General features: G+C 42.3%; 2 protein-coding genes and 1 pseudogene across 2 annotated transcripts; 2 read left to right on the top strand and 1 right to left on the bottom strand.

The window, feature by feature from the left end:
• Nucleotides 1-15,400: 15,400 nt before the first annotated feature.
• Nucleotides 15,401-16,002, top strand: LOC112445971 (UPF0729 protein C18orf32 homolog). Its single transcript, XM_059885036.1, has one exon. It carries the CDS (start codon nt 15,534-15,536, stop codon nt 15,762-15,764), a length of 231 nt encoding a protein of 76 aa, XP_059741019.1. The 5' UTR covers nt 15,401-15,533; the 3' UTR covers nt 15,765-16,002.
• Nucleotides 16,003-16,320: 318 nt separating this feature from the next.
• On the bottom strand, nt 16,321-21,161 carry BCL2L15 (BCL2 like 15). Its single transcript, NM_001075417.2, is given in 4 exon segments — nt 16,321-16,456; nt 17,355-17,579; nt 20,396-20,517; nt 20,828-21,161. Coding segments are annotated over 4 exon segments (489 nt in total). The 5' UTR covers nt 20,952-21,161; the 3' UTR covers nt 16,321-16,438.
• Nucleotides 21,162-22,879: 1,718 nt separating this feature from the next.
• Nucleotides 22,880-25,766, top strand: LOC782889 (ARL14 effector protein-like; annotated as a pseudogene).

Raw genomic sequence — 25,766 nt, 5'->3', positions numbered from 1 at the left:
AAGTGCTCACCTCCAGTAAGGGAAGTGCAGCTGATTTCAGGACCCCCACCCCCACCTTCCAGCACTTTCTGAGCTTCATTTGGTTTCTAGATATAAAGACTAAGAGCCCTGGTCTACATGGGATCCACGAGCACAGTGGCCCTGTAAAGAGGACCTGACCAGGAAGTTGGCACAAAATCCCCTGTATTAATGCTAGTAAAATATGAGGGAGCAGAAAGAGAGTAACCAGGCTAGAATACTGGAGAGGGTTGCCACATCCTCCTCCAGCAGATCTTCCTGACCCAGGGATCAAACCCAGGTCTCCTACATCTCCTTCAGTGGCAGGTGGGTTCTTTACCACTAGTGCCACTTGGGAAGTCCCAGTAAAATATGAAGGAACAGAAAAAGAGTCAAATCAACCACTTTGCTGACAACAATACACCTTTTAGGGCAGAAAGCCTGAAGAACTATTTCTAGAGAAGATATTTATACTCTGCAACCAAAGCCTGGAGAAAAGCCATTGTTTCTGGAAGCCACACTGTTCATGTAGGGTTTGGGCCCTGATAGGTAGGCTGTTCTAGAAAAAGCTCCCATGTATCAGCTTACATGAGTTCTCTCCTCAATGGGTACAAGCCTACCCAAGCATGTCTCATTTGGTGTGATAATGAACCAAAAATCAGTATAACATCTCTATTTGAGGACAGAAGATCAGTAAATAAGATGTTAACAAAATGAGTCTGAAATAATCATGAAGAAAATTTGGAAATGTGCTGTTAAAACTTCCTCTATTTGCTATTAGCAATCCTTTCTGTTTTGCAACATTATTCAAACTTTCTTTAGGAAATGATTCTGAACACTATTCGGCTGCATCTACTTTGCTGCTGCTGAGTCACTTCAGTCGTGTCCGACTCTGTGCGACCCCATAGACGGCAGCCCACCAGGCTCCCCCGTCCCTGGGATTCTCCAGGCAAGAACACTGGAGTGGGTTGCCATTTCCTTCTCCAATGCATGAAAGTGAAAGTGAAGTTGCTCAGTCGTGTCTGACCCTCAGCGACCCCATGGACTTCAGCCCACCAGGCTCCTCCGTCCATGGGATTTTCCAGGCAACCGTACTGGAGTGGGGTGCCATTGCCTTCTCCAGCATCTACTTTATTGAGCCTTATAACAGGGAAGGAAAGGTCACTGAGGTATCTTGCTTACAGGCAGTGTGAAGTCAATGAAGAATTTCAATTTAGATCCACCTAATAAAATGAACCATATTTTCAACACTTGTTGAGAGCAGAATGTCGGGAGAGTGTGTAATTTCCTCAGTTCTGTCTCACCGCAACAAAGATTTCAAACAGTGGACCAGTGTTACAGCTCTACAGCTCAGTTTTATTTATTCCATAAACAAAGGATAGTACAGCCTCAAGGCCTCAATCCCTCTTGGCTTCCTCTTTTTATATGTTTTGTCTCCTCCCTGCTGAGCCTGCCCTATGCAAATTAGGGCTAGCCAGGAAGGAGGCATTTTTGTTTCACCTGAGGTTCTCAGTCCAGTCCATGGATTTTCTTTTGTTCCGTTTCTGCGAGCTTTTTCCTTTTTTTGTTGTTTAGCCATCACCATTTTAGACTCCTCTTTCCTATTCTAACTATGGAGCAGGAGTTCGGTTCAGTTCAGTCGCTCAGTCGTGTCCGACTCTTTGCGACCCCATGAATCGCAGCACACCAGCCCTCCCTGTCCATCACCGACTCCCGGAGTTTACTCAAACTCATGTCCATTGAGTTGGTGATGCCATCCTCTGTCGTCCCCTTTTCTTCCTGCCCCTAATCCTTCCCAGCATCAGAGTCTTTCCAATGAGTCAACTCTTCGCATCCAAGAGTAATAGTTCTCAAATTATTCCCCTCTAGCATTAAATTTAGAATTTCTTGCTGCTCTAGATAATACAATTTAATTTGGCTTTTTAAAAACAAAAATATGGGGAAATTTATTTTTTTATTGGTTGCACTAGGTCTTCATTGCTACTCGCAGGCTTTGTCTCATAGCAGCAAGTGGGGTTTAGTCTTCCTTGTGGGGCACAGGCTTCTCATGGCAATGGCTTCTCTTCCTGCAGAGCCCAGGCTCTAGGTGCACAGGCTCTAGTAGTTGCAGCACTTGGACTCAGTAGTTGTAGCACACAGGCTTAACTGCTCCAGGGCATGCAGAATCTTCCCAGGCCAGGGATAGAACCCATGCCCCCTGCATTGACAGCCAGATTCTTATCCACTATACCGCTAGGGAAGTCTGGGGAAATCTTAAAGACAAAATTTCAAGTTCACCGTGACTACAACCATGTGAAAGTACACGCATGGCTAAATGAAGACTAAAAGATGAAAAAAGAATCAAGTGATTAAGTGTTGGGATTAAGGATGGTTTTCGAAGTTCTTTTAAAACTATCATACCATTTTTTAAATTAGAAAAAAGCCCTGCAAAAATCCATTAATCTGTTCAAAAAATTTATTGAGTTTCCACTGAATGCTAAGTATTGGACTATATTAAGGGCTGCATATGGAGAAGGCAGTGGCACCCCACTCCAGTACTCTTGCTTGGATAATCCCATGGATGGAGGAGCCTGGTAGGCTGCAGTCCATGGGGTCGCTTAGGGTAGGACACGACTGAGCAACTTCACTTTCACTTTTCACTTTCATGCATTGGAGAAGGAAATGGCAACCCACTCCAGTGTTCTTGCCTGGAGAATCCCAGGGACGGGGGAATGTGGTGGGCTGCCCTCTGTGGGGTCACACAGAGTCAGACACGACTGAAGCGACTTAGCAGCAGCAGCAGCAAGGGCTGCATATACAATAGTGAGCGAGCCAGAACATGATGAAAAACACTCTTAACCAGTTCATAAAGCATCTCAGAACTAAAGATATAGATTTAATTACTGATAAAAATTATAATATTCCAAATGAATTTGCTTATTTGAAAAGTAGCAAAGAATAACCCTGAAGGAAAGTGATTTTCTATACTTGGACAGCTGAGAGACCTACAGTTAAATAAACTCTGTGACCTTAGAATGTCTTCACTTCCATCAAAACCAGAACTTTACTGGTAAAGTAACAAACAGACAGCTCATAAAATAAAATTTACATCTACTTTCCTTGAGCCCATATTTCAGAATAATCCCTTTCTAACTTTATTCTCTTTTTAGGGAGGGATAAGATAGAGATAAGAAAGAAAATAAGACAGTCAATAAGAAAGAAAAACTTGCTGAGATCCAACGTATGAGGATCTGAAAATAGCGTCTTAGCAGAACTGCAGATCTTCTTTAAAAGCAAGCAGCAATGCTCAGGATTCTGTTCCACTCTCAAACCAAAGATACAGAAATATCGTGAAATAACTAAACCTCAAAAACCCACTTAGCCAAAGGCCATTTCCTGAGCAGACCACTCAAGCAAGCAAAAAACAAACTGAAGGTGAAAACAAAGCACCTGTTTTATGTTTAATAAATCTAAGTTACTACTTAATTGTTCACACTTCTTTTTACAGATACTGGAGGACAATAGGAGCCTAATTCTTTTTGATGACGATTCTGTTGACTCATTTGTATCTTGTGGGTAGATCAAGAGCTGGTGAAGGAAAACAGGTCATTCAGCAAAGATTAGCAAAAAACTTAAAGAATCGAAGAGTTTTTACAATGAACCATTTAAACTAGTCCAGCATAAACCCTAAGTGAACACAACAGTTCCATGCAGTAAAAGAGTCATAAACACTTTATCAGAACCATCAAAGGCGGGCTCAAGTGGAAAGTAAAACTGTAGCGCCTGAAAAGGAGTCAGGAAGGAACATCTCACTGCTGCCTCACCTGCCGCTGGCATTTCTTCAGAAGAAAGATGACAACAGGGAGGGGCGTCAATCACTCTGTCACCTGTTCCGACCAGAGGGGAATGTGCCAGTTTAAGGGGAAACATCAGTGTCATGGGGATTGGGAGTTAGAGGACAAAAAATCTTTAACCAAAGAGAATATCAGTGGATCATTAGGACAAGATAAACTAGACAAGAAAGACATTCCATTTTCTCAGAACATCCTTCTTTCTGAGGAGGCACGTTTTACCTTGAAAAGCCACTTATTAGTCTTGGCTTTAACTTCACTACTCCTGCCTTCCCTTATATCCCAGGACCGTTGATCTTATACGGCCTTTGTGTATTATCTGTGAAGCACTCAGTGCTTCATAAGCATCCTCTTGATTACCATGTCTTTCAACTTCAACTTGTCTTCTCTGTTCCCATGTATACCACCATCCCCATTTCACATTTGGATTCCTGCAGTGGTAAGCTCTTAGTCATCTTCCTATCTGTATCTTCCCAATCTAGTATCTCTTGGTAACTAAGGCTGGATAAAAATTAAGACTCAGGATTTCCCTGGTGGTCCAGTGGCTGGGACTCCATGCTCCCAATGTGGGAGGCCCAGGTTCGATTCCTAACAGGGAACTAGATCCCACATGCCATAACTAAGATCCCACACACCACAACGAAGATCAAAGAGCTTCCGTGCCCTAACTGGGACCTGGCACAGACAAATAAGTAAATTTTTTAAAAAGTGAAGACTTCTCTTTAATGCAGAACAACAGAAGTCCTTACTGATAGTCAATGGGAACCAGTACAGCTTCCTCAGCTTGTCACCAAGCCCTTCCTCATCAAATATCCCCAACCAACCTACCCAACCACATCACGCTAAGACTTTGTTCATTCTACAGCCATATCTTTGGTTGCTGCTGCTGCTGCTGCTAAGTCACTTCAGTCATGTCCAACTCTGTGGGACCCCATGGACGGCAGCCCACCAGGCTCCCCCGTCCCTGAGATTCTCCCGGCAAGAACACTGGAATGGGTTGCCATTGCCTTCTCCAATATCTTTGGTTACTTCTCATCATTTCCCCTGGTTTTTGCCAAGATGAAAATAAAGCCTAGTTAGTTACTCCTTGCTTCAAAGATCCTGCCCCATCTCCATGTCACTATGAACTTCGCTAAATCTGAATCTCTTCAGTATAAGTCTTTATGTTCAGCTATGGAAGCTTAGTTTCTCCACGTGTTCTTTGTCTCCCATAAGTTTATTTAAAAGAGGAAATTATTCAAAGGAAAACATATAAAATGCCTCCTATAGTTTTAAGCTTATCAAAGGCAATGATACATTTGTGTGACCCACAGGACTTCACAAGGGGCAATGATAGCGTCTTCTGTACATTTGTGTGACCCACAGGACTTCACAAGGTTTTAAGCATACCTAAAATAGCTCTACTGTGATAACTAACTATTGTGGTTAGGCCTGGGTGAGACATCCACTCTGACTTGGTTACTCACTCCATCAGTTACTCTAAGTCTCTTGCCTGGCACAGTCTCTGCTTGTCTTCGCCTGGGCACCTTCAGTATGCCAGGAGCAGATGGGCTTTTCCTACAGGGAGGACCAGGAACCTGGCAAACAGTACTTCCCTGAATGCTGATGACCAAGCAGCAGGGCTAGTGTTATAAAAGAAATGGTGCTATTACTGAGGCAGAGTCCACTCCAAAGGGCTGCAATGGCCCAGAAAGAAATGACCTTCTTTATCTCCAGAATCAACTACTTCTCTTTTTAGAAATGAACACTGAGGAGGCTTATAAAACACCTCTTTTTTCCACACCATCTCTAGCAATTATTATTTGTAGATTATTTTTTTTTTTTTTGGTGGTGGCCATTCTAACCAGTGTGTCATGATACCTCATTATAGTTTTGATTTGCACTTTTCTAGTAATTAGTAATATTGTATAAAAGAGACAGCTAGTGGGAAGCTGCTGTAGAGTACAGAGAGCTCAGCTTGGTGCTTCGTGATGACCTGGGAGGTGGGAGGGAGGTTCAAGAGGGAGGGGATAAATGTATGCTTATAGCTGAGTCAAGCTGTTATACAGCAGAAGCTAACACATCACTGCAAAGCAATTTACTCCAATAATAATAATCAAAACACCTCTAACGCAGCTTATTTGCTCTGCTCGTTTTCACATCATCCACAGCTGGAAAGTCCCCTACCCACCGTCCAATCGGCTTCTAGTCACTGCAGCATTCTGGGATCTCATCGTGTTTTTCAGTCCACCAGTCATGAGCTTCACAGTCAACTTCCCGTGTGCTATACAAGGAATCATACTCTGCCTTTGGTTTAAGAAACAAGAGGCAAAGGTCAACTGATAACTTTCAATTGAAGAAATTTACCTTTTTTTTTTTAATAGAGCTCTTAGTGTGGCTTGGTGTCTTGTTCAAAATAGAATCAAACCTGAAGTCTCAGCTTTCATTTGATTGGTTATTCATTTTTCCTTCATTTGTCCATTTAATGAATATTTATGAAATCCCTACACATGCAAGAGAATGGGGAAGAGGGAAGCTTCAGAAGTGAACAACAAATTGTCCTCATTCAAGGACCCTTTATTCTAGTAGGGAAGGTGCATGTGCATACATGTTCAGTTGCTCAGTTGCGTCCGATTCTTTGTGACCCCACGGACTGTAGCCCGCCAGGCTCCTCTGTCCATGGGATTTCCAAGCAAGAATACTGGAGTGGGTTGCCATTTCCTCCTCCAGGGGATCTTCCCAACCCAGGGATTAAACCCATGTCTCCTGCATCTCCTGCATTGGCAGGTGGATTCTTTACCACTGAGCCACCTGGGCAAAGTGATAGGCAAGAAGTAGATTTATTAATATCCTTTATAAAGAGATTGCAAGGCATGAGAGGATGATCATGTTCTAGGTCTTGGGTGAGCCTCTGGGATAGATACCAAGTGAGGGTCCTTTTCTAAGGCAGAAAAGAATTCAAGAGTGAGCCATAGTGAAGTGAAAGCAGAGATACATATTCTATAGACAGAATGTGGTCTGTCTCAGGAGGCAAGAGCACCCTGGGTGTGGCGGTGGTTAGTTTTTATGGGCTGGGTAATTTCATAGGCCAATGAGTGGCAAAATTATTCCAGCTACTTTGGGGAAGGGGTGGGGATTTCAAGGAATTGGGCTACCACCCAATTTTGGCCTTTTATGGTCAGTCATAAATGTCCTGCTGCCTGTGGTGTGTGTGACCTAATGTATTACAATGAGTGAATAATAATGATCAAGGTCCACTGGAAGTCAAATCTTCTGCTATCTTGGGCCTAGTAGGTTCTAACCAGTTTCTGTTGTGTCCTCAATGGCTGTCACTCTTTTAGTGGTTGTGCCCTGCCCTCTTTCCTCCTGTCTTAGACACATCCCGGCAGAGGAAGCATGCAACCAACCATTTGCAGAATGAAGGAGCTGATGCTGCCAAAAGTCTTGGGGTTCTGTGCCCACTGAAGCTGAATAAAAAAAATACAGAGACAGTTTGGAGAAAATAGAAAGGTGGCATTAATCCTTAGATTAATGTTAGATTAATCCTTAGATCAACTCTGTTGAGGGCAGACACAACAGGCTCATGCCCAAGAACTGTGCCCCCAACTTCCATGAGGAGTCTAAAGGCTTATATATGATGAGGGCTCCCAGTTGGGGTAGGTGATGAGGAACAAAAGAATAAAGATCTTGTATTCTTCCTCTTGCATTGTTTCAAAAATAGTCACAGGCTGATGTCAGGTAGCCCAATAATTGTCCAGTGTCTTTCGTGTAGTGCGCTCCTGGGCCTTCTTTCTATAATACAAGGAGAAAAACTACTAGGCGGGGTCTGCAGAGAGAGTGCTGTAAAGGTGAGCACCAGACATAGGATATAATTAGCATAGAGCCAAAGGATAATAGGTACAAAAGGTAGCTAATGCAGAGTTAGAGGGCAGAAAAGCAAACTTATTTACAGACTACATTAGGAACAAACTAGAAACAGTTATTTAAAGTAAACCTAAGAGTGATCAAGGGGCTTCCCAGGTGGCGCTAGTGGTAAATAATTCACCTGCCAATGCAGGAGACATAGAGACACAGGTTTGATCCCTGGGTCAGGAAGGTCCCCTAGAGGAGGGAATGGCAACCCACTCCAGTGTACTTGCCTGGAGAATCCCATGGACAGAGGAGCCTGGTGGGCCCCAGTCCATGGGGTTGCAAAGAGCTTGACATGACTAACGTGACTTAGCACAGGAGTGTTAAGGTTTGCTCACTGTTATCTTCTTTGTTCTCAGGAAAGACAGGAAAAACTCATTCTTCTTTTTTCCTTTTCACTGCAACAGAATGATCGGTGAATTGCTCAGGAGTTTTTTGAGCCTCTGCCTGACCCTGTGCCAACTGCATTACCATAGACTGACACACTCCTCACTACAATCCTGTGAGGTAGGGATTATCATCCAGGCCATCGTACAAATAAAAACATGGAGCCTCTCAGAAGCTGAGCAACCTTCCCACTTGGAGCTGTGGGCAGGGAGGGTACAACCCAAGTTTCAGTCAGTCAGTCAGTTCAGTTCAGTCGCTCAGTTGTGTCTGACTCTTTTCGACCCCATGAATCTCAGCACACTAGGCCTCCCTGTCCATCACCAACTCCCGGAGTTCACTCAAACTCATGTCCATCGAGTCAGTGATGCGATCCAGCCATCTCATCCTCTGTCATCCCCTTTTCCTCCTGCCCCCAATCCTTCCCAGCGTCAGGGTCTTTTCCAGTGAGTCAACTCTTCACATCAGGTGGCCAAAGTATTGGAGTTTCAGCTTTAGCATCAGTCCTTCCAATGAACACCCAGGACTGATCTCCTTTAGAATGGACTGGTTGGATCTCCTTGCAGTCCAAGGGACTCTCAAGAGTCTTCTCCAACACCACAGTTCAAAAGCATCAATTCTTCAGTGCTCAGCTTTCTTCACAGTCCAACTCTCACATCCATACACTTGACCTCAAAGTCTCAGGAGCTGAGGAGAACTTATTTAATGTGTCAAGACTGCACTTCTTTAGAACAGAAAAGGAGGATGAAGGTCCAGCTGAACAGAGGGAATGGGCAGGAACAGATCAGCAGAGTCAGCCCAGGAGTGCTCAGTACATCCAAAGTGAAAGTCAAGTCACTCAGTCATGTCCAACTCTTTGCGACCCCATGGACTGTAGCCCTCCAGGCTCCTCTGTCCATAGAATTCTCCAGATAAGAATAATGGAGTGGATAGCCATTCCCTCCTCCAGGGGATCTTCCCAGGGATCCCAGCCTAGGGATCAAACCCAGGTCTCCTGCATTGCAGGCAGATTCTTTACCATCTGAGCCACCAGGGAAGCCCCATCCAAGAACCAACCAAAGCCCGAGCTCTGGATAAAGCAGTGTGTCTGTGTGATCTTGAACTGAGTCACTGGAAATGAGTGGGTGAGGGATATGAGGAGAAAGGGGCATCCAGTCCAAGAAAATGGTGTTAATAAATATTAATCTTGAAAATGAAAGCAACTTAGGTGAATTGGTAGGACTGAAACAATGAGGGTAATGAGGCTAGGAAAGCAAGAAATAAGGTTAGAAAGGCAGATAAGGGGCCTGATCATGAATGACCTTGTGTGGCTTCTAAATGGGTTTGCATTTTCTCCTGATACAAGCAACAGAGACCCACTCTCCAGTTTTAAACCTCTGAGCAACATGATCAGTTTTGCATGTTTGTAATATTACTCTGAAATGAGTTTGGAGTAATTCAAACCTAAAGGCAGGTCTATGAGACTATTTCAATAATCCCTGTGATGGCGGCCTTAACTGTTGACTTTTTGGCAGGGAAAGGAAAGGAATGGCTTTACCTAGAAATGGGTTGGAAGAGGAAAAAAAAGTAGTCCTGTTTTAAACACAATGAGTTTGATATGATCATGGGATATCTAAATTGCTACCCACACACACATTTGAGAGATCCACATCTATGATCTTATCACAGATGGTCTTAAGTTATAGTTATTTTTGTGATCTAGGTTAAAGTTTAACTGTTTTCCTCACTTCAGGACTTTTCAGTGCCTCCACTATGCTATATCACGAATGCAGAGGGAGGATATAAGATGCAGTGTTTACCACACTCAATCAAATAAGAGTATTTCCCCCAGCTTATTTACATGTCTCAGGACAACGGGGTTACCTGCTGTTCTAGAAGTTTTCAACTATATTAAGATTAAAAAACAATGAAGAGTTTTTTGAACTAGTTCAAAAGCAATTAGAAAGCAGACCAAAAAAAGAAGCTTGAATAATCAGCAAGGTGCCTGTCTTAGCTCATGTTCTTAACAAGTGGTAAGAATGGGGAGATCTGCCTAGTGTTAAAGACCCTGTGAAATGTACCACCAAAGTGAAACAGATGTAGAGGTTGCTTAAAAAGCCAACTATGTCCAAAAAAGGTAAGCACACAAATAACTATAATTTAAGACCATTTGTGATAAGACCATAGATGTGGTGCAAACAAAACTATGAGAAGACAGTCAGAGTCAGAGCCAGGAAAAAAAAATTATTATGAGAAGGTAAAGATCACTTCTTACTTGGATTATCTAGATAGCCTTTAAACCAATTATTTATTTATTTGGCTGCCCCAGGTTTTAATTGCTGCACTTGGATTTTAAGAGAATGGTAATGCTTTGGGAAAATGATTCTTAGTTTTTAAACAGTAAGGGCTCCCATCTGATACATTTCTAAAGCAACTTTTAGTTTTTAATTCTTTGTTTTTGGTGTGCTGGGTCTTCGTTGCTACACAGGCTTTCTAGCTGCGGTAAGTGAGGGCTACTCCCTAGTTGTGGTACACACGCTTCTCGCTGCAGTGGCTTCTCTTGTGGAGCACATGCTCTGGAATGTGGGCTCGGGAGTTGTGGCACATGGGCTTAGTTGCCCTGCAGAGTGTGGAGTCTTCCTGGACCAGAGATGGAATCCATGTCTTCTGCACTGGCAGGCAGATTCTTAACCACTGGACCACCAGGGAAGTCCTGATACATTTTATTAAAGTTTCAAAATTTCGTTTAGTGGCATGTAAAATTTCAAAATGAATTATACCATATCCAAAAAGGGACCAAAAAAAAGTCACAGCTTTGGCCAACTTGGTGGTAATATATGGGACAGACTGGAATGGGTCAAGCTTGCAATAGGATGATCAATTGAAAGCATAACTAGGAGGTTTTATCAATAGTCCCAGCAGGTGGTAATAAATTCTTGTAGGAAGAATCAGGACAAAAAGGAAGGAATAGTGAGAAAGACTAATCGGGGGCATAGAACCGGAGAGAGGGAGAAGGGAAAAATGACTAAGACTTTGAGTTAGTTGGATGGCAATCTGGGAAAGTGTGGGGATAAGAAAGGTCGATAGAAATAAAGAGTTAGAGTTTGTGGGTATGGATTTAGGAAGAAAGAAAATAAGTCAGATTTAGGAATCACATCGGAGAAGGCAGTGGCACCCCGCTCCAGGACTCTTGCCTGGAAAATCCCATGGACGGAGGAGCCTGGTGGGCCGTAGTCCATGGGGTCGCTAAGAGTAGGACATGACTGAGCGATTTCACTTTCACTTTTCACTTTCATGCATTGGAGAAGGAAATGGCAACCCATTCCAGTGTTCTTGCCTGGAGAATCCCAGGGATGGGGGAGCCTGGTGGGCTGCCACCTATAGGGTCGCACAGAGTCAGACACGACTGAAGCGACTTAGCAGCAGCAGCAGCAGCAGGAATCACATTGAGGTGAAATGTAAAATAAGGCTGGTTTGCCTTTGTGGGAGGCAGAATTAATGAAGAGAAAAAAGTCAAGCTAGAACTTTATGAATTCCAAACCACAGGGTCTCTGAATTGTTTAAGCAGTGCTTAACATATTCCAGGCATTAGGCTAAACCCTTCACAAAGTATATTGTATCATTTATCCCTCACAATAATCCTATCGTGGGAACATAGGCACAAAGGAGTTGGATTACTTGCCCAGTGTCACATGATTTGTCTATGGTGAAATCAAGGTGTTAAAATCAGACAGTCTAAATGCATTCATGATCTCTGGGCTACAGTGTTTCTTTCACGCAGCCCAAATCACTTCAGCTCTCCTAGGACAGAGGGTGGCCTAGCAACAAACACAACACCCAGGCCAGAGCTGCCTTATCTATTTGCCTAGCACCATATCCTCTGTCTCAAGGTATTACAGAGCAGGGGAACTCCTTGGTGGTCCAGTGGTTAGGACACTACGCTTTCACTGGTATGGCCTGGTTGGGGAACTAAGGCCCTACAAGCTGTGTGGCATGGCCCCCCAAAAAGATACTACAGTATACTTGGAGCTAGATTCACATTCTGATGTTCTGTGGGCCACATAGGACAAAAAAAGGGAGCTGGCATGGCTAAGAGGGGGAAGAATAAAAAGAGGGCACTGCTGACCTCTAATACTTATCATTCAATTTATTTTTTTCAAGTTTTATTGAGATATAACATTGTGTAAATTTAAGGCATACAATGCAATTATTTGATATATGTGTTTGCAAAATGATCACCATAATAAAGTTAGTTAACAAACCTATCACCTCACATAGCTACAATTTGTGTGTGCGTTGAGAATTTAACACAAGCTGGAATCAAGATTGCCGGGAGAAATATCAATAACCTCAGTTATGCAGATGACACCACCCTTATGGCAGAAAGTGAGGAGGAACTAAAAAGCCTCTTGATGAAAGTGAAAGTGGAGAGTGAGGCAGAGGAGACCCCTGCCTCGAGGAGGCCCTCTGCCCAAACCCACGCCGGCCACAGGGCTGCTGGGAGGGGCTGGGCTTAAAGTTCAACATTCAGAAAATGAAGATCATGGCATCCAGTCCCATCACTTCATGGGAAATAGATGGGGAAACAGTGGAAACAGTGTCAGACTTTATTTTTCGGGGCTCCAAAATCACTGCAGATGGTGACTGCAGCCATGAAATTAAAAGACGCTTACTCCTTGGAAGGAAAGTTATGACCAACCTAGATAGCATATTCAAAAGCAGAAACATTACTTTGCCAAAAAAGGTCCGTCTAGTCAAGGCTATGATTTTTCCAGTGGTCGTGTATGGATGTGAGAGTTGGACTGTGAAGAAGGCTGAGCGCCGAAGAATTGATGCTTTTGAACTGTGGTGTTGGAGAAGACTCTTGAGAGTCCTTTGGGCTGCAAGGAGATCCAACCAGTCCATTATGAAGAAGATCAGCCCTGGGATTTCTTTGGAAGGAATGATGCTAAAGCTGAAACTCCAATACTTTGGCCACCTCATGCAAAGAGTTGACTCATTGGAAAAGAATCTGATGCTGATTGGGGGCAAGAGAAGAAGGGGACGTCAGAGGATGAGATGGCTGGATGGCATCACTGACTCCATGGACATGAGTCTCAGTGAACTCCGGGAGTTGGTGATGGACAGGGAGGCCTGGCGTGCTGCGATTCATGGGGTCGCAAAGAGTCAGACACGACTGAGCGACTGATCTGATCTGAGAATTTTAAAAATCTACTCCATTAGATTCAAATATATATTATAGTATTGTTAACCATGCGCTTCCCTGGTGACTCAGCAGTAAAGAATCCATCTTCAATGCAGGAAACATGAGTTCAATCTCTGGATCAGGAAGATCCCCTGGAGGAGAAAATGGCAACCTATTCTGGTATTCTTGCCTGGGAAATCCTACAGACAGAGAAGCCTACAGTCCATGTGGTTGCAAAAGAGTTGGACACGACTGGTGACTAAACAAGATTGTTAACTATAGTCAACATGCTATACATTTCATCCCCAGAACTTTTCATCTCATAGGAAGTTTGTACCCTTTGACCACCTTCACCTATTTTCTCTACCCCGATCCTCAGTCTCTGCTCTTGGCAACCAGCAATCTGCTTCCTGTTGCTATATCATTCAATTTAGATTCCACTTGCTGAGAATTAGATCAAACGCACAGAGAGAATTTTATTTCATGAACAGAACAGCGTTAGTCAAAGTGAAAATAATGATTTCACCTAAGAGGTCAAATACCACAAAACTCACCATGTTGGGTTTACAGTAATGTAACGGACAAAGGAATAGATCAAGTGTCTGAAGTTGGTAGCAAGAAAAGCTAATTTCTACTAAAGAGAAACATGAAATCTCATTTCTGGATTACCAACCTAATTTATTGAAGAATAGAGGAAATAGCATAACTTGAAAAAGTCAAAATATATTAGCAGCACTATATTTTTATGTCTGTACATCTAGACGAGCCAGATAGCTGGCCGGTTGAAGGGAGGGGATGTGGTTAGCTTTGTTAAACTTAAGCCAAAGCCATTAACGCCTCGCTTAAACAGTAGTGCTTTTCTTCTTGATGTTTAGGTAGGTCATCTAGTTTCTGGAGCTTAGAGATGAAGAAGTCTCTACTTGATGACCGTCTATTAATCTATGAGATTATTAAGAACTGTTAAGTGATACACAGACCATAGAAACCATATGTTTTACTTCCAATAACTTCCAATCGTTTGTGGCAGGACCAAGGAAATACACACCTCTATCGAATACTCAGGAGTCCTGGAGTTCACTGATTTGCCAAAGGTTTTAGAGAAAGTGTGGATTATGCAAGAACTAACAAACACTCAAACTAAATTCTGATTAAGAGTCATCCTATCTATGGTTTCTTTTGGAATTATCAGGATTGCAACAGAGTTTAAATTACTCAAGGAGAAATGGTCATGGAGCTCTGGAGCAGAGGTCTGAAAACTTAAAGGGCCAGAGAGTAGACATTTTAAGTTTTACAGGACAGGCTATATGGTGTCCGCCATAACTCAACTCTGCGGTTGCATTCCAATAAAACTTTCTTAAAAAAAAAAAAAGCTATGGGCTGATTTGGTCTGTGGGTTGTAATTCCCCAACCCTTGCTTGAATGTGATGGTTCTCAAAATTTGTGTGCACATCAGAATCACCAGTGGGACCAATTAAAAAGGTAGGATCCTAGGCCCCAGCCTACCCTTACCAAAACAGAATCTCTAGGGATGCAGCCTGGAAATCAGCAACGTATAAGGTCCACAAGTGGCAAGTGAGCCGCACTTCGAGAAACACTGTGGCATGTACACAGCGGCTTCATCTAAGCTAGGATGGCCCTGCAGTCCCACAAGGGGGCCAGCACTTCCTGTTTTCTGTAGTCATAGAAATGCAGTGACTGCTCTGTTGCTCTTTGGCCTTTCTAATAGAATAGCAGATGAACAGACTGCTATTTTCTTGCTTCCAGCCTTGACAATATATAAAATAATTTGGCTCCAGTGATATTTACATGAGATTCAGGTTATGAATTTAAAAGAAAATCCTCAACTTAAAGTAACAAGATTTTCTAAACCAAAGATCTCCCTGAAATGCTTTAGACTGCAAAATTAGTAGACCAGATGCCTTATCGGAGGATGGAGCTAAATCTGATGGAATGGTTCACTGTGGGTTCCCTTTTCCCTACACTATCTCCAGCAACCTGCCCTGTTGCCTGGAACTCCACTTCTAAAGTCATTACTTTGTGTCTGGAGGTCTTTGTTGCACTAAAAAATCTCATTAAAACTACTGTGTCACTGTGGAAGACCCCTCATGTAAAAACAGAAAGTATAAAAATCTCTGTAGAGTGCCCGTGGGATTTGTGGCCGGTGAGCCGAACCGGGTAGTGGTCTGCGGGGATCGGGGCGGCGTGGGCGGCGGCCTCGGTGCGCAGCGCGGCTCTCCTGCCCTCACGTTTAGGAACTCACATCCGGGACAATGGTGTGCATTCCCTGCATCGTCATTCCAGTTCTGCTCTGGGTCTACAAAAAGTTCCTGGAGCCATATATATACCGTCTGATCTCCCCCTTTGTTAGCCGTATGTGGCCTCGGAAAGCTATACGAGAAACCAATGATAAAAACAAAGGCAAAGTAGACTATGAGGGTGCAGACATAAATGGATTACCAACAAGAGGACCAACAGAAATGTCTGATAAAAAGAAAGACTAAACTGATTGTCCCGAAGGATCTCATTGTTTTAAAAATGGACCTGATACTATGAAGCACCTTCTTTGTAATTGTCTCTGATCTTTTTCCAAGACCAGAATTTGGGTTGATATTAATAGTTTAGACATTTACCTATGCTAATCAGGGAATACCTGGTATTTGTATTTAAAATGTAGCTAGTTATATTTAACAACCTCATTTCTGATTTCCTTTTTCATTAAAGTAGTTTTCATTTCTTTTATTTCAGTTTTAAAAATATGAATAAATATATAAGGTTTGTGCCAGTAGACACTGTTACTAAGTCAGTACCTAGAAATTCTTGGGGGCTCTAGCTTTTTTTATTCAGGCTCTTCAAATTTGAGGAGTGTAATTTTACTGTGAAACATTGCAGTGAGACTGTGCAGTCAAATGAAAGGTAGTTTTTGGAGATGATAATGACTTGAAATAAAGATGTAATTACTGTCCAAAAAAAAAAAAATCTCTGTAGACCTCTGGGAGATGCTCCTAACTTTAACAATCAGTAGAAAAGAGATTATTCAGCTAAATTCAGTGCTGTTTAAGAGAAAGAGGGTTTTTATTTGGTTGTTTTTAATTTGGTTGATTTTAATCACCAGAGATCAATCATCTGATCAGTCAAAGAAGTTCTGTTCAGGCTGGGAAACAGCTCCATCTCTTCTTCAGCCCTCCAGATTTTCCTAGGAAAGACAATGAATATCCTACAGTCAAAGGGATGGTCTTCAGGAACTCCCTTAAGAAACCAGAAAGACCTGCAGACACCTTAAGGGAAGGTAGCTCCTATTAAGGCTTTTGCTCATCCTGAAAATGAAGACATGCTCCACGGAGCAGATGCTCTAAGGCATAGGCTTAGAACGCCGCCTATCGTTACCACTACAGCAGATATCATTGTTCTTGGTTAGACAATAGTAAGATGATTCTGAACTTCCTCAACACACACCCAAAACATGTTAGGGGAAGGAGACCCAGAAACTTACCAAGGGGTAGAGCAAAGTCAGACTGATGTTACAACCTCACCATAAATAGAATCACAGATGATTATGTGAAGGAAGTAGAAATTAGTTTGACAAAGTTAGCAGTCAATATTTTAGGCAACCTGCCTCTGGGGTGCAGGGCTTCCCTGGTAGCTTAACGGTAAAGAATCTGCCTGCAATGCAGGAGACAACGCAAGAGATGCAGCTTCGATTTCTGGGTCAGGAAGATCCTCTGGAGAAGGGCATGGCAACCCACTTCAGTTTTTTTGTCTGGAGAAGCCCATGGACAGAGAAGCCTGGTAGGCTACAGTCCACAGGGTCGCAAAGAGTTGGCCATGACTGAAGCAATTTAGCATGCATGCATGCATGAACACTCTGGGGTCCAAGACCTGCCGGCTGAGCTTCTGACTGCTTCCCTTTTCCATGGCAAAAAAAACCCCGAATAATCCTGTCATTTTCAGCAAAGTTGGAAGTCCTGTTTACCTGCATGGTTTCCAACTGACAGAAAGAACCATGAACTGGAGTCTCAGTATTAATATAAATATATATATTAATATAAAAACAATGCCAATGGCCAGCAAAGCCAGGGGTCCAAAATACTTACCCATCCTCCCTGGCCCTGGATGTACTCTCGGATGGCAGTGTTGCCATTGATCATATTCGTTATGGGCCTCACCACCTGTCTTGCCACCTCAGGAGCCATGCGGGCCACATGTTCAAGAAGTTTCACTGACACTGCCAGAAAGGCTCTCTCATAAGCCAAGCTGGAATCTTGGGCACACCAGGCATTGCTGAGAGATTTTACTGTGTTCTGAAGTACAATTCCTGCCTGGGGAAAGACAGAAGATATATCAGTGGAGTATCACTAAAAAGGTACAGGAGGCTGCAGTTGCAGGAATCCAGTAAAGCTAGTGTTTCTCAAAGAACGGCAAGGACATATTGGTTGTATCTAAGGTAATCTTTTTTTTTTCCAATTAAGTAAATTTATTTTGAGATAATATTTTTTCAAACTTTTTATTTTGTATTGGGATATAGCTGATTAACAATGTTGTGAGTTTCAGGTGAACAGTGAAGGGACTCAACCGTATATATACATGTATCCATTCTTCCCCCAACTCCCCTCCCATCCATAAGGTAATCTTAAAGAATAAATGGATAAACTTTTCTTATTTTAATATTTTTTAATTTATTGCAATGGGTATTAGGAAAAAAAAACATAAGTAGCCCATCAAACCCACAATTTGCTCAGGATGAACAAAATTATTAAAGAAAAAAAATGATTTGAAAGAAAAATCCTAAGTACATGATAGTAGAGCTGGTCAAATCCTGAATGTCTGGCTTAAATGACTGAAGTCTTAGAAACTCTAAAGTAAAAAATAGATTAAGCTTTTCCTCTTCCTTTACCCTTCCCCAAAAGTTTGATCCAAAAGCCATTATTTGGGGCCAGTGAAAGTGAAAGTTGCTCAGTCATGTCTGACTCTTTGCGATCCCATGGACTACACAGTCCATGGAATTCTCCTGACAGGTCAGAATACTGGAGTGGGTAGCCTTTCCCTTCTCCAGGGGCTCTTCCCAACCCAGGGATCAAATCTAGGTCTCCCACATTGCAGGTGGATTCTTTACCAGCTGAGCCACAAGGGAAGCCCTAGGTGGGGCCAACAAAGATTTCTGTGGTGTGGCATAGAGGGCCCATGGTAGCCAGAGCAGGGTGTTAGAACCCAAAGAAGATGAGAAGGGCATCCACAGTGAGAGTGCCTATATCCTGGTTTCCAAATTATGTTCTCTGTAAAAAGAAATCAGAGTTCCCTGGAAAATGGCTAATTTCAGGTTGTAGCTTGGAAAATACAAGATCTTCTGTAAAAAAAATTAAAGTAGTACTCAAAGAATGATAGGGACATGCCAAAATCACAGTCCAGATTGAAAGGAGTCCTACTGGTAGAATCTGGGGCAATTTGGGCATACAAATAAATAATGATAGCAACAGATTATAACCCATTGAATAAAGTAGGAATTCATGAGTCCACATTGAAATGAAAAATAAGGTCAAAATATGAAAAAGCAGTCAATTTTATGGTAATGGAGAGAAACCAGACATTTGGTGGCAAGCATGCTGTGGTGTATACAGAAATGGAATTATGTGGTACACATGAAACTTGGGCTTCCCTAGGGGCTCACAGAGTAAAGAATCTGCCTGCAATGCCTGAGACCTGGGTTTGATCCCTGGATGGATCCCCTGGAGAAGGGAATGGCAACCCACTCCAGTACTCTTGCCTGGAGAATCCCCATGGACAGAGGAACCTGGAGGGCTACAGTCCATGAGGTCAGAAAGGGTCAGACACGACTGAGCAACTAAGCGCACACACACAGTTTCCTTACCTGCTTAAATGGATGTTAAGTCAGAAAACTGAGGACCGATCAGCAGTTCCTCCTGACTTTTTTGGCACCAGGGGCCAGTTTCGTGGAAGACTATTTTTCCACAGACTAGGGGTGGGGGGATGGTTTCAAGATGATTTAAGCTCATTACATTTATTGTGTACTTTATTTCTATTATTATTACATCAGCTCTACCTCAGGTCATCAGGGATTAGATCTTACAGGTTGGGGTCACCTGGCCTATAGGTTCTACAGTCTAAGTTGTGTGAATACAGCAAGTGGACAAAATTGGGTTAGATGTTTGCTCTCACAGTGTTATACATACATGGGGAAAAGCTGCACTACAATTGCTTCTATGATGCCTCATAGAGTAGTGTAAGGATTAAATGAGATAATAAGTGTAAAACATGTAGAATATTGTCTGACACATGGTAAGTAATGCGTTAATACTAGCTGTCATTATTGATATTAATTAGCAACCTCTTCTAAAACATGGTCTATGGTATTTATATCCAATACAGAATCCAAGAATCAGGACTCTGATGAAAAGCCAGATACACCTAAGTGGGCTGCTGTAAGTACTTATTCCCCATTGCATCAGACTTGTCAAATGCCTATCCTTCCTGTATATAGTTTTATTGCTGGATCTCAAGGGGAAACAAGATGCCCATTACCAACAAAATAAATGCTTCCCTTGTGACTGAGCTGGTAAAAAGTCCGTCTGCAATGCGGGAGACCTGGGTTCGATCCCTGGGTTAGGAAGATCCTCCTGGAGAAGGGAAAGGTTACCCATTCCAGTATTCTGACCTGGAGAATTCCATGGACTGTTTAGTCCATGGGTTCGCAAAGAGTTGGGACATGACTGAGGGACTTTCACTTTCACCAGCAAAATATTTTAAAAGGTGCTAAAAGAATAGAATGTTTTACCAAGAATAAAAAACATTTTACCAATGTTTTACCAAAAGTGTGTGTGTATATATATATATATATATATACACATGTTCTATGCCATAAAGCACAGCTCTGATGAAAAACAATCAGAAGGCTGATGAGCCTGTGCCAAAAGCTTTTTACCTCAATACCACCTTGTCTTTGATTAACTGCTAAAAACTTGGAATTGAAGAATTCCTGCTGTATCTCCCTGGATGCAGTAAGCCCCCAAATCTTTCATAGAACATTTTTAGTCACAGTTGTATAAGCATAGTAAGAGAACAGTGTCTGAAATAGAATAAACCAGAAACAAAAAATAGAAAGAAGTAGTGGAAACTTGACCTGTCCTCGAATGGTTTCTGCAATGACATTTTTGGCAGAAGCTTCCAATTCTCCATTGAATTTGTCACCCAGCATCCGAAGGCGACCCGCAATGATGGCCACATCAAAAGAGGAAACCTCCCCTAAAAAGGAGCACAGTCGCATTTATCACAATGCCTGAAGTGATGGCAAGCCCCAGGGACCTGGGCATTGAAGCAAGTTCTCTAGATTTCTAAACAATCCAGTCCTCATCCTCCCAAGAAAATCTTTAATATAGTGTCAACACCAATAGACAAAAAATTGTCCCTTCACTGAGAATCTCTTTCCCTGCTATGAGGACTCCAGATATTGCTGAAAACTTAGTTTGCCTTTTGAGACTTCAGAGGAAATAAGTTAGCAGATTCAGATTTTCTTACTGACTTGCAATTACCACCTCAGGCCCAGAAGCCTTACCTGAATCTGATTCATCTTCACATTGTAGGGTCCGGTTACCAACCTCCCAAGCGGGGCCTAAGAAGTCGGTGAGGAGAGCGTTCACTATGCATTCTGTTTGTTCCTCAAAAGTTCGGGGGCTCATTTTAGATGTATGTTTGCAGTCAAGTTTTGCTTTCCTACAGAACAAGCAATTCAGTTCAGCAGGAAGTCAGAAACCCTGGTAAACCAGATGTGTCCTCATGCAAAGTTACTTAATGGGACATGGGGTCCTGGAGTCTTTCCGTCCACCTGTCTTCAAAGCAGCTGCCCAGAAAGGGCGAGACTGTTCTGCAGAGCTCACCCGCACACAGCTGGGGAGGCTTATTGAAGACTTTCAGTTCCCTGAGAGCCACACCCAAGCCAGGGTTAATGGATAACTTAGACTAGTGACATAGCCAATCTAAAACTGAAATAGAGACAAGGAAGAGCCTCTTGGGTAATAATCACTAAGAAACTTCCTGTTGGGTTCTGGGTATGGTGTAATTTAAAGAAAGAAGTTTTTGAAGTTACATTACACAAACATTCAACTCCTGATGGCATTCATTTGCCACAATGGCACATTGATTATTTACTGAGTACCTGTGTGTAAGGAACTGCACATACTTGGCATATAAATAATCCAGAAAAATGACACAGATACAGGTCCTATCCTCATGGGGCTCACACCTGGACATAAATGACAGATATTAAATAACTAATCACATAATTTCTTGTGCTTATTGAAATATAGTGTGTAATAAGGAAACAAACCAAAATAAAGAAGGTTTCCTTTAAGTTGAAACATCTGAGAGGAGCTCTGAAGGACAAGTAAGGACTCATTAGGCAAAGAGTAGGAGTAAAACCATTCCAGATAGAAGGAACATGACATATAAAAGCTGAGGAGATGAATAAAAATTGGGGCATTTGAGGAATTGTAAATGGGAATAATATAAAGTATTTCACAGGGAAATAATGAGGATTAAATAAGATAATGTTATGTGGAAGGATCAAGCAGTATCTGAAATATGTGTGTGTGTTAGTTGCTCAGTCACATCCAACTCTTTGCGATGCTATGGACTGTAGTCATCCAGGCTCCTCTGTCCATGGGATTCTCCACGCAAGAATTCTGGAGTGGGTTGCCATTCCCTTCTCCAGGGGATATCCTTGACCCAGGGAAACCTGGGTCTCCTGCTTTGCAGGTAATTCTTTACTGTCTGAGCCATCAGGGAAACCCACCTGAAATACAGCAAGAGTTAAATGTCTTCCTTTTAGCCCAAGGTCTAATCACCAAGATGAAAGGAATCTGGGATCTATTCTCTAATAGAATTAACTGGGTTCTTCCAACAGGGCTGGACTCCATCAGTGTTTTACAGGTTCTCAGGACTGGACACTTATTTTTAGTGGTTGCCTTCTTAATGGAGCTATACCTAGATTCTGGGTTTGTGTCTCAGAAGCAGCACTCAAACCTATCAACTTTTCCAGGGTATTCTGACCTGGTGAACTAGTAGGTCGACATTCAAGCATAAACAGTAAGTTAATTGTTCAAAGTGGAATTTCTAGCTTGCAAAATATTCAGAGCCAATCTTCTGCTTTCTATTCCATTCTAAAAAAAAAAAAAAGATCATACGTTCTTTTGGGACTAGGAATAGGAATTATATAGCTAAAGGGTCTTTTTTATTTGTCATTATCACTAAGGCTAAAAACAGTGTCTAAGTAGCTTTCAGACCTCTAATGTCAGAAGATTCTGCAAAGATAATTCTAGGCCAAAGTCCTTTCACACTAAAGCTAGCCACTGACAAGTTAAGGATTCCAACAAATACATTTATAACATACTCCCAAAATAATACACAAAAACAAAAAAAAAATTGTAAGATACAATCCAGCTGGTGTTAAATAGCCTCCCCAAGGTAAGTGGCATCAGTAACCAGTAGAACAGAAATTTAAAACCAAGTATGTCTTACTATTGATAGTAATAGTAAGACTATTACTATTGTAATGGTTGTAAGAAGCCTACCATACCAGGCTTCTTACTATTGATAGTAAGACATACTTGGTTTTAAATTTCTGTTTAAAGGTTTACTATCAATAGTAAACCTTTCCCCATAATAATAAACCACCTTCCTTATTTCACTACTGGTATACATATGGGCAAATGAAATTTTGGGAATCTAATCTTTGCATAATCTTATATATCCTTTGCATTATTTCATACAGTCAATGGTGTAAGGCTAGAGAACCAGAGTATATCTTTCATGAGCAATGTGGGGTAAAATTTCCTCCTTTATTTACTTCTCTCTGGGCATTCAATGGAGAAGGCAATGGCACCCCACTCCAGTACTTTGCCTGGAAAATCCCATGGATGGAGGAGCCTGGTAGGCAAGTCCATGGGGTCGCCAAGAGTCAGACATGACTGAGCGACTTCACTTTCACTTTTCACTTTCATGCATTGGAGAAGGAAATGGCAACCCACTTCAGTGTTCTTGTCTGGAGAATCCTAGGGACAGGGGAGCCTGGTGGCTGCCGTCTGTGGGATCACACAGAGTCGAACACGACTGAAGTGACTTAGCAGCAGCAGCAGGGCCTTCAATGGAATACCCGTCCAACCATTCCTTCCCCTCCCTGCCCCCAGCCCATATACTCTTCACTCGTGTAGTCCAAATATTGTACTCTTAATTATTACTGAAAAATGAGGCCGGAATTTTTTCACTTTCACTTGCTTCTTGCTGCTCTGGTCATAATTTATATATTTTTCCTAAAGCCTCATCTCATTATATCATTAGCTCAAAATCCAGGATCTTGTCATCTGTACCAGGCCTGCATGTGAATGAGGATCCTGGGGTACAGCTCCTATCAATGTGATGACCTGTAACTAAGAAAAAAAGTTCTTTGTCTCCTCACCCCTAAACACTCAACCTATGAAAAAGTGATAGAATAATTGTAACATAACTCCAATTCAAAAAGGAGGAGGGAATGGAGGCATCTAACATTTGCTGGTCCATAGCTGTAAAATGATCATCAAAGTGAAGTCGCTCAATCGTGTCCGAGTCTTTGCGACCCCATGGGCTGTAGCCTACCATACCAGGCTTCTTAGTCATGGGATTTTCCAGGCAAGAGTACTGGAGTGGGTTGCCATTTCCTTCTCCAGGGGATCTTCCCGACCCAGGGATCGAACCCGGATCTCCCACATTTTAGGCAGATGCTTTACCCTCTGAGCCACCAGGGAAGCCCAAAAATGATCATCAGGAATTATGTAAATGATTGCTTCTGTAATGTTCCAAAGCACCACAGTCATTGGTGGGCCCTCATTATATGTGTTACCAAGACATTAGGACATTTTTCTAAAAGCACAGTATCAACCACCTTCATAGATTTTAAAGATAAGCATCTGCCTATATCATCAAACCAATATATCTGCAGAGACTAGAGAGTGCTCCTAGGGAGGAGGAATATTAAATAATTAACTTCATTTTATGAAAGTAAAAGTGTTAGTCGCTCAGTCACGTCCAACTCTTTGGGACCCCATGGACTATAGCCCACCAGGCTCCTCTGTTCGTGGAATTCTCCAGGCAAGAATACTGGAGTGGGTTGCCATTCCCTTCTCCAGGGGAGTCTTCCTGACCAGGATTCGAACCCGGGTCTCCTGCACAGCAGGCAGATTCTTTACCATCTGAGCCACCAGGGAAACCTTAATCATTTTGCTTGTATAAATGAGTAAAACCAGGTGATAGTTAAGAAAAGTCAGTTCTTCATTGAGATGATTTTTAAATTGTTGCTGCTGTTGTTCAGTCGCTCGGTCATGTCCGACTCTTTGCAACCCCATGGACTGCAGCATTCCAGGCTTCCTGTCCATCACCAACTCCCAGAGCTTGCTCAAATTCATGTCCAGAGAGGTGGCGGGTGTGGTGCATACTGGGTCGGTGGAGAGCTCGAGCTAAAGGGTGATCTGCTAGAGAGTGATCTCTAGGCGAAAATCAGAAAGAGGAAATTTACTAGAATCAAGTATGATGGATCCATGTTCAGTTGGAGTCCAGCTTTGGACCACAAATGAGTGCCATAAAACCCATTATACTCGTCATAAGGTTTCAAGACTTTGCAAGAATTGTCATCAAATGACATGCTTCTACTTCAACTGAGAACTGGAATGACACTTTCTGGGAACAATACAATTTGCTTCCATCATGCAAAAGTTTACATGGACAGATTTGATGATTTGCAGAAGTCATGTTGTGACCCATTTAACATACACAAAAAACTAGCCAAAAAAAATTTACATGTAATTGATTTAGATGATGCCACTTTTCTGAGTGCAAAATTTGGAAGACAGCTTGTACCTGGTTAGAAACTTTGTCCAAAATGTACACAGATAATCAATGGAAGTGTGGATGTTGATTCTGAAGACCGGCAGAAAAGAAAACCTGACTCAGATGGAAGAACTGCTAAAGCTTTGAGGTCATTACAATTTGCAAACCCAGGAAAACAAACTGAATTTGCTCCAGAAACTGGTAAAAGAGAAAAAAGAAGGCTTACCAAAAATGCAACAGCTGGTTCAGACAGACAAGTGATCCTGGCAAAGAGTAAGATCTACAATAGCCAGGGTCTCCGGATTTTCAGCGGAATGGACCTCTGTCACTGCCTCGATGAAGACTGCTTAGGCTGTTTCTATGCTTGTCCTGCCTGCGGTTCTACCAAATGTGGTACCGAATGCTGCTGTGATCAAAAGTGGCTGTATGAGCAAACTGAAATCGAAGGAGGAGAAATAATTCATAACAAACATGCTGGATAATTTGTGGTGTCCGATTGTGACCCTTTCTGTATTTCTAAAGTTCTGTAATTCTAAGATACATGTTAAAGTTGGTTTTGCCAAATGACACATATGTACTCAGTGTGCACTAACACTGCCTTTTGGGTACCTTAAGATAAATTATTTGATGTAAATTTA

The sequence above is a fragment of the Bos taurus genome, chromosome 3, assembly GCF_002263795.3.
Source record: "Bos taurus isolate L1 Dominette 01449 registration number 42190680 breed Hereford chromosome 3, ARS-UCD2.0, whole genome shotgun sequence".
Lineage (NCBI taxonomy): Eukaryota > Metazoa > Chordata > Mammalia > Artiodactyla > Bovidae > Bos > Bos taurus.
The sequence above is the reverse complement of the archived record's forward strand: the minus strand, read 5'-3'. Positions and strand labels throughout refer to the sequence as shown.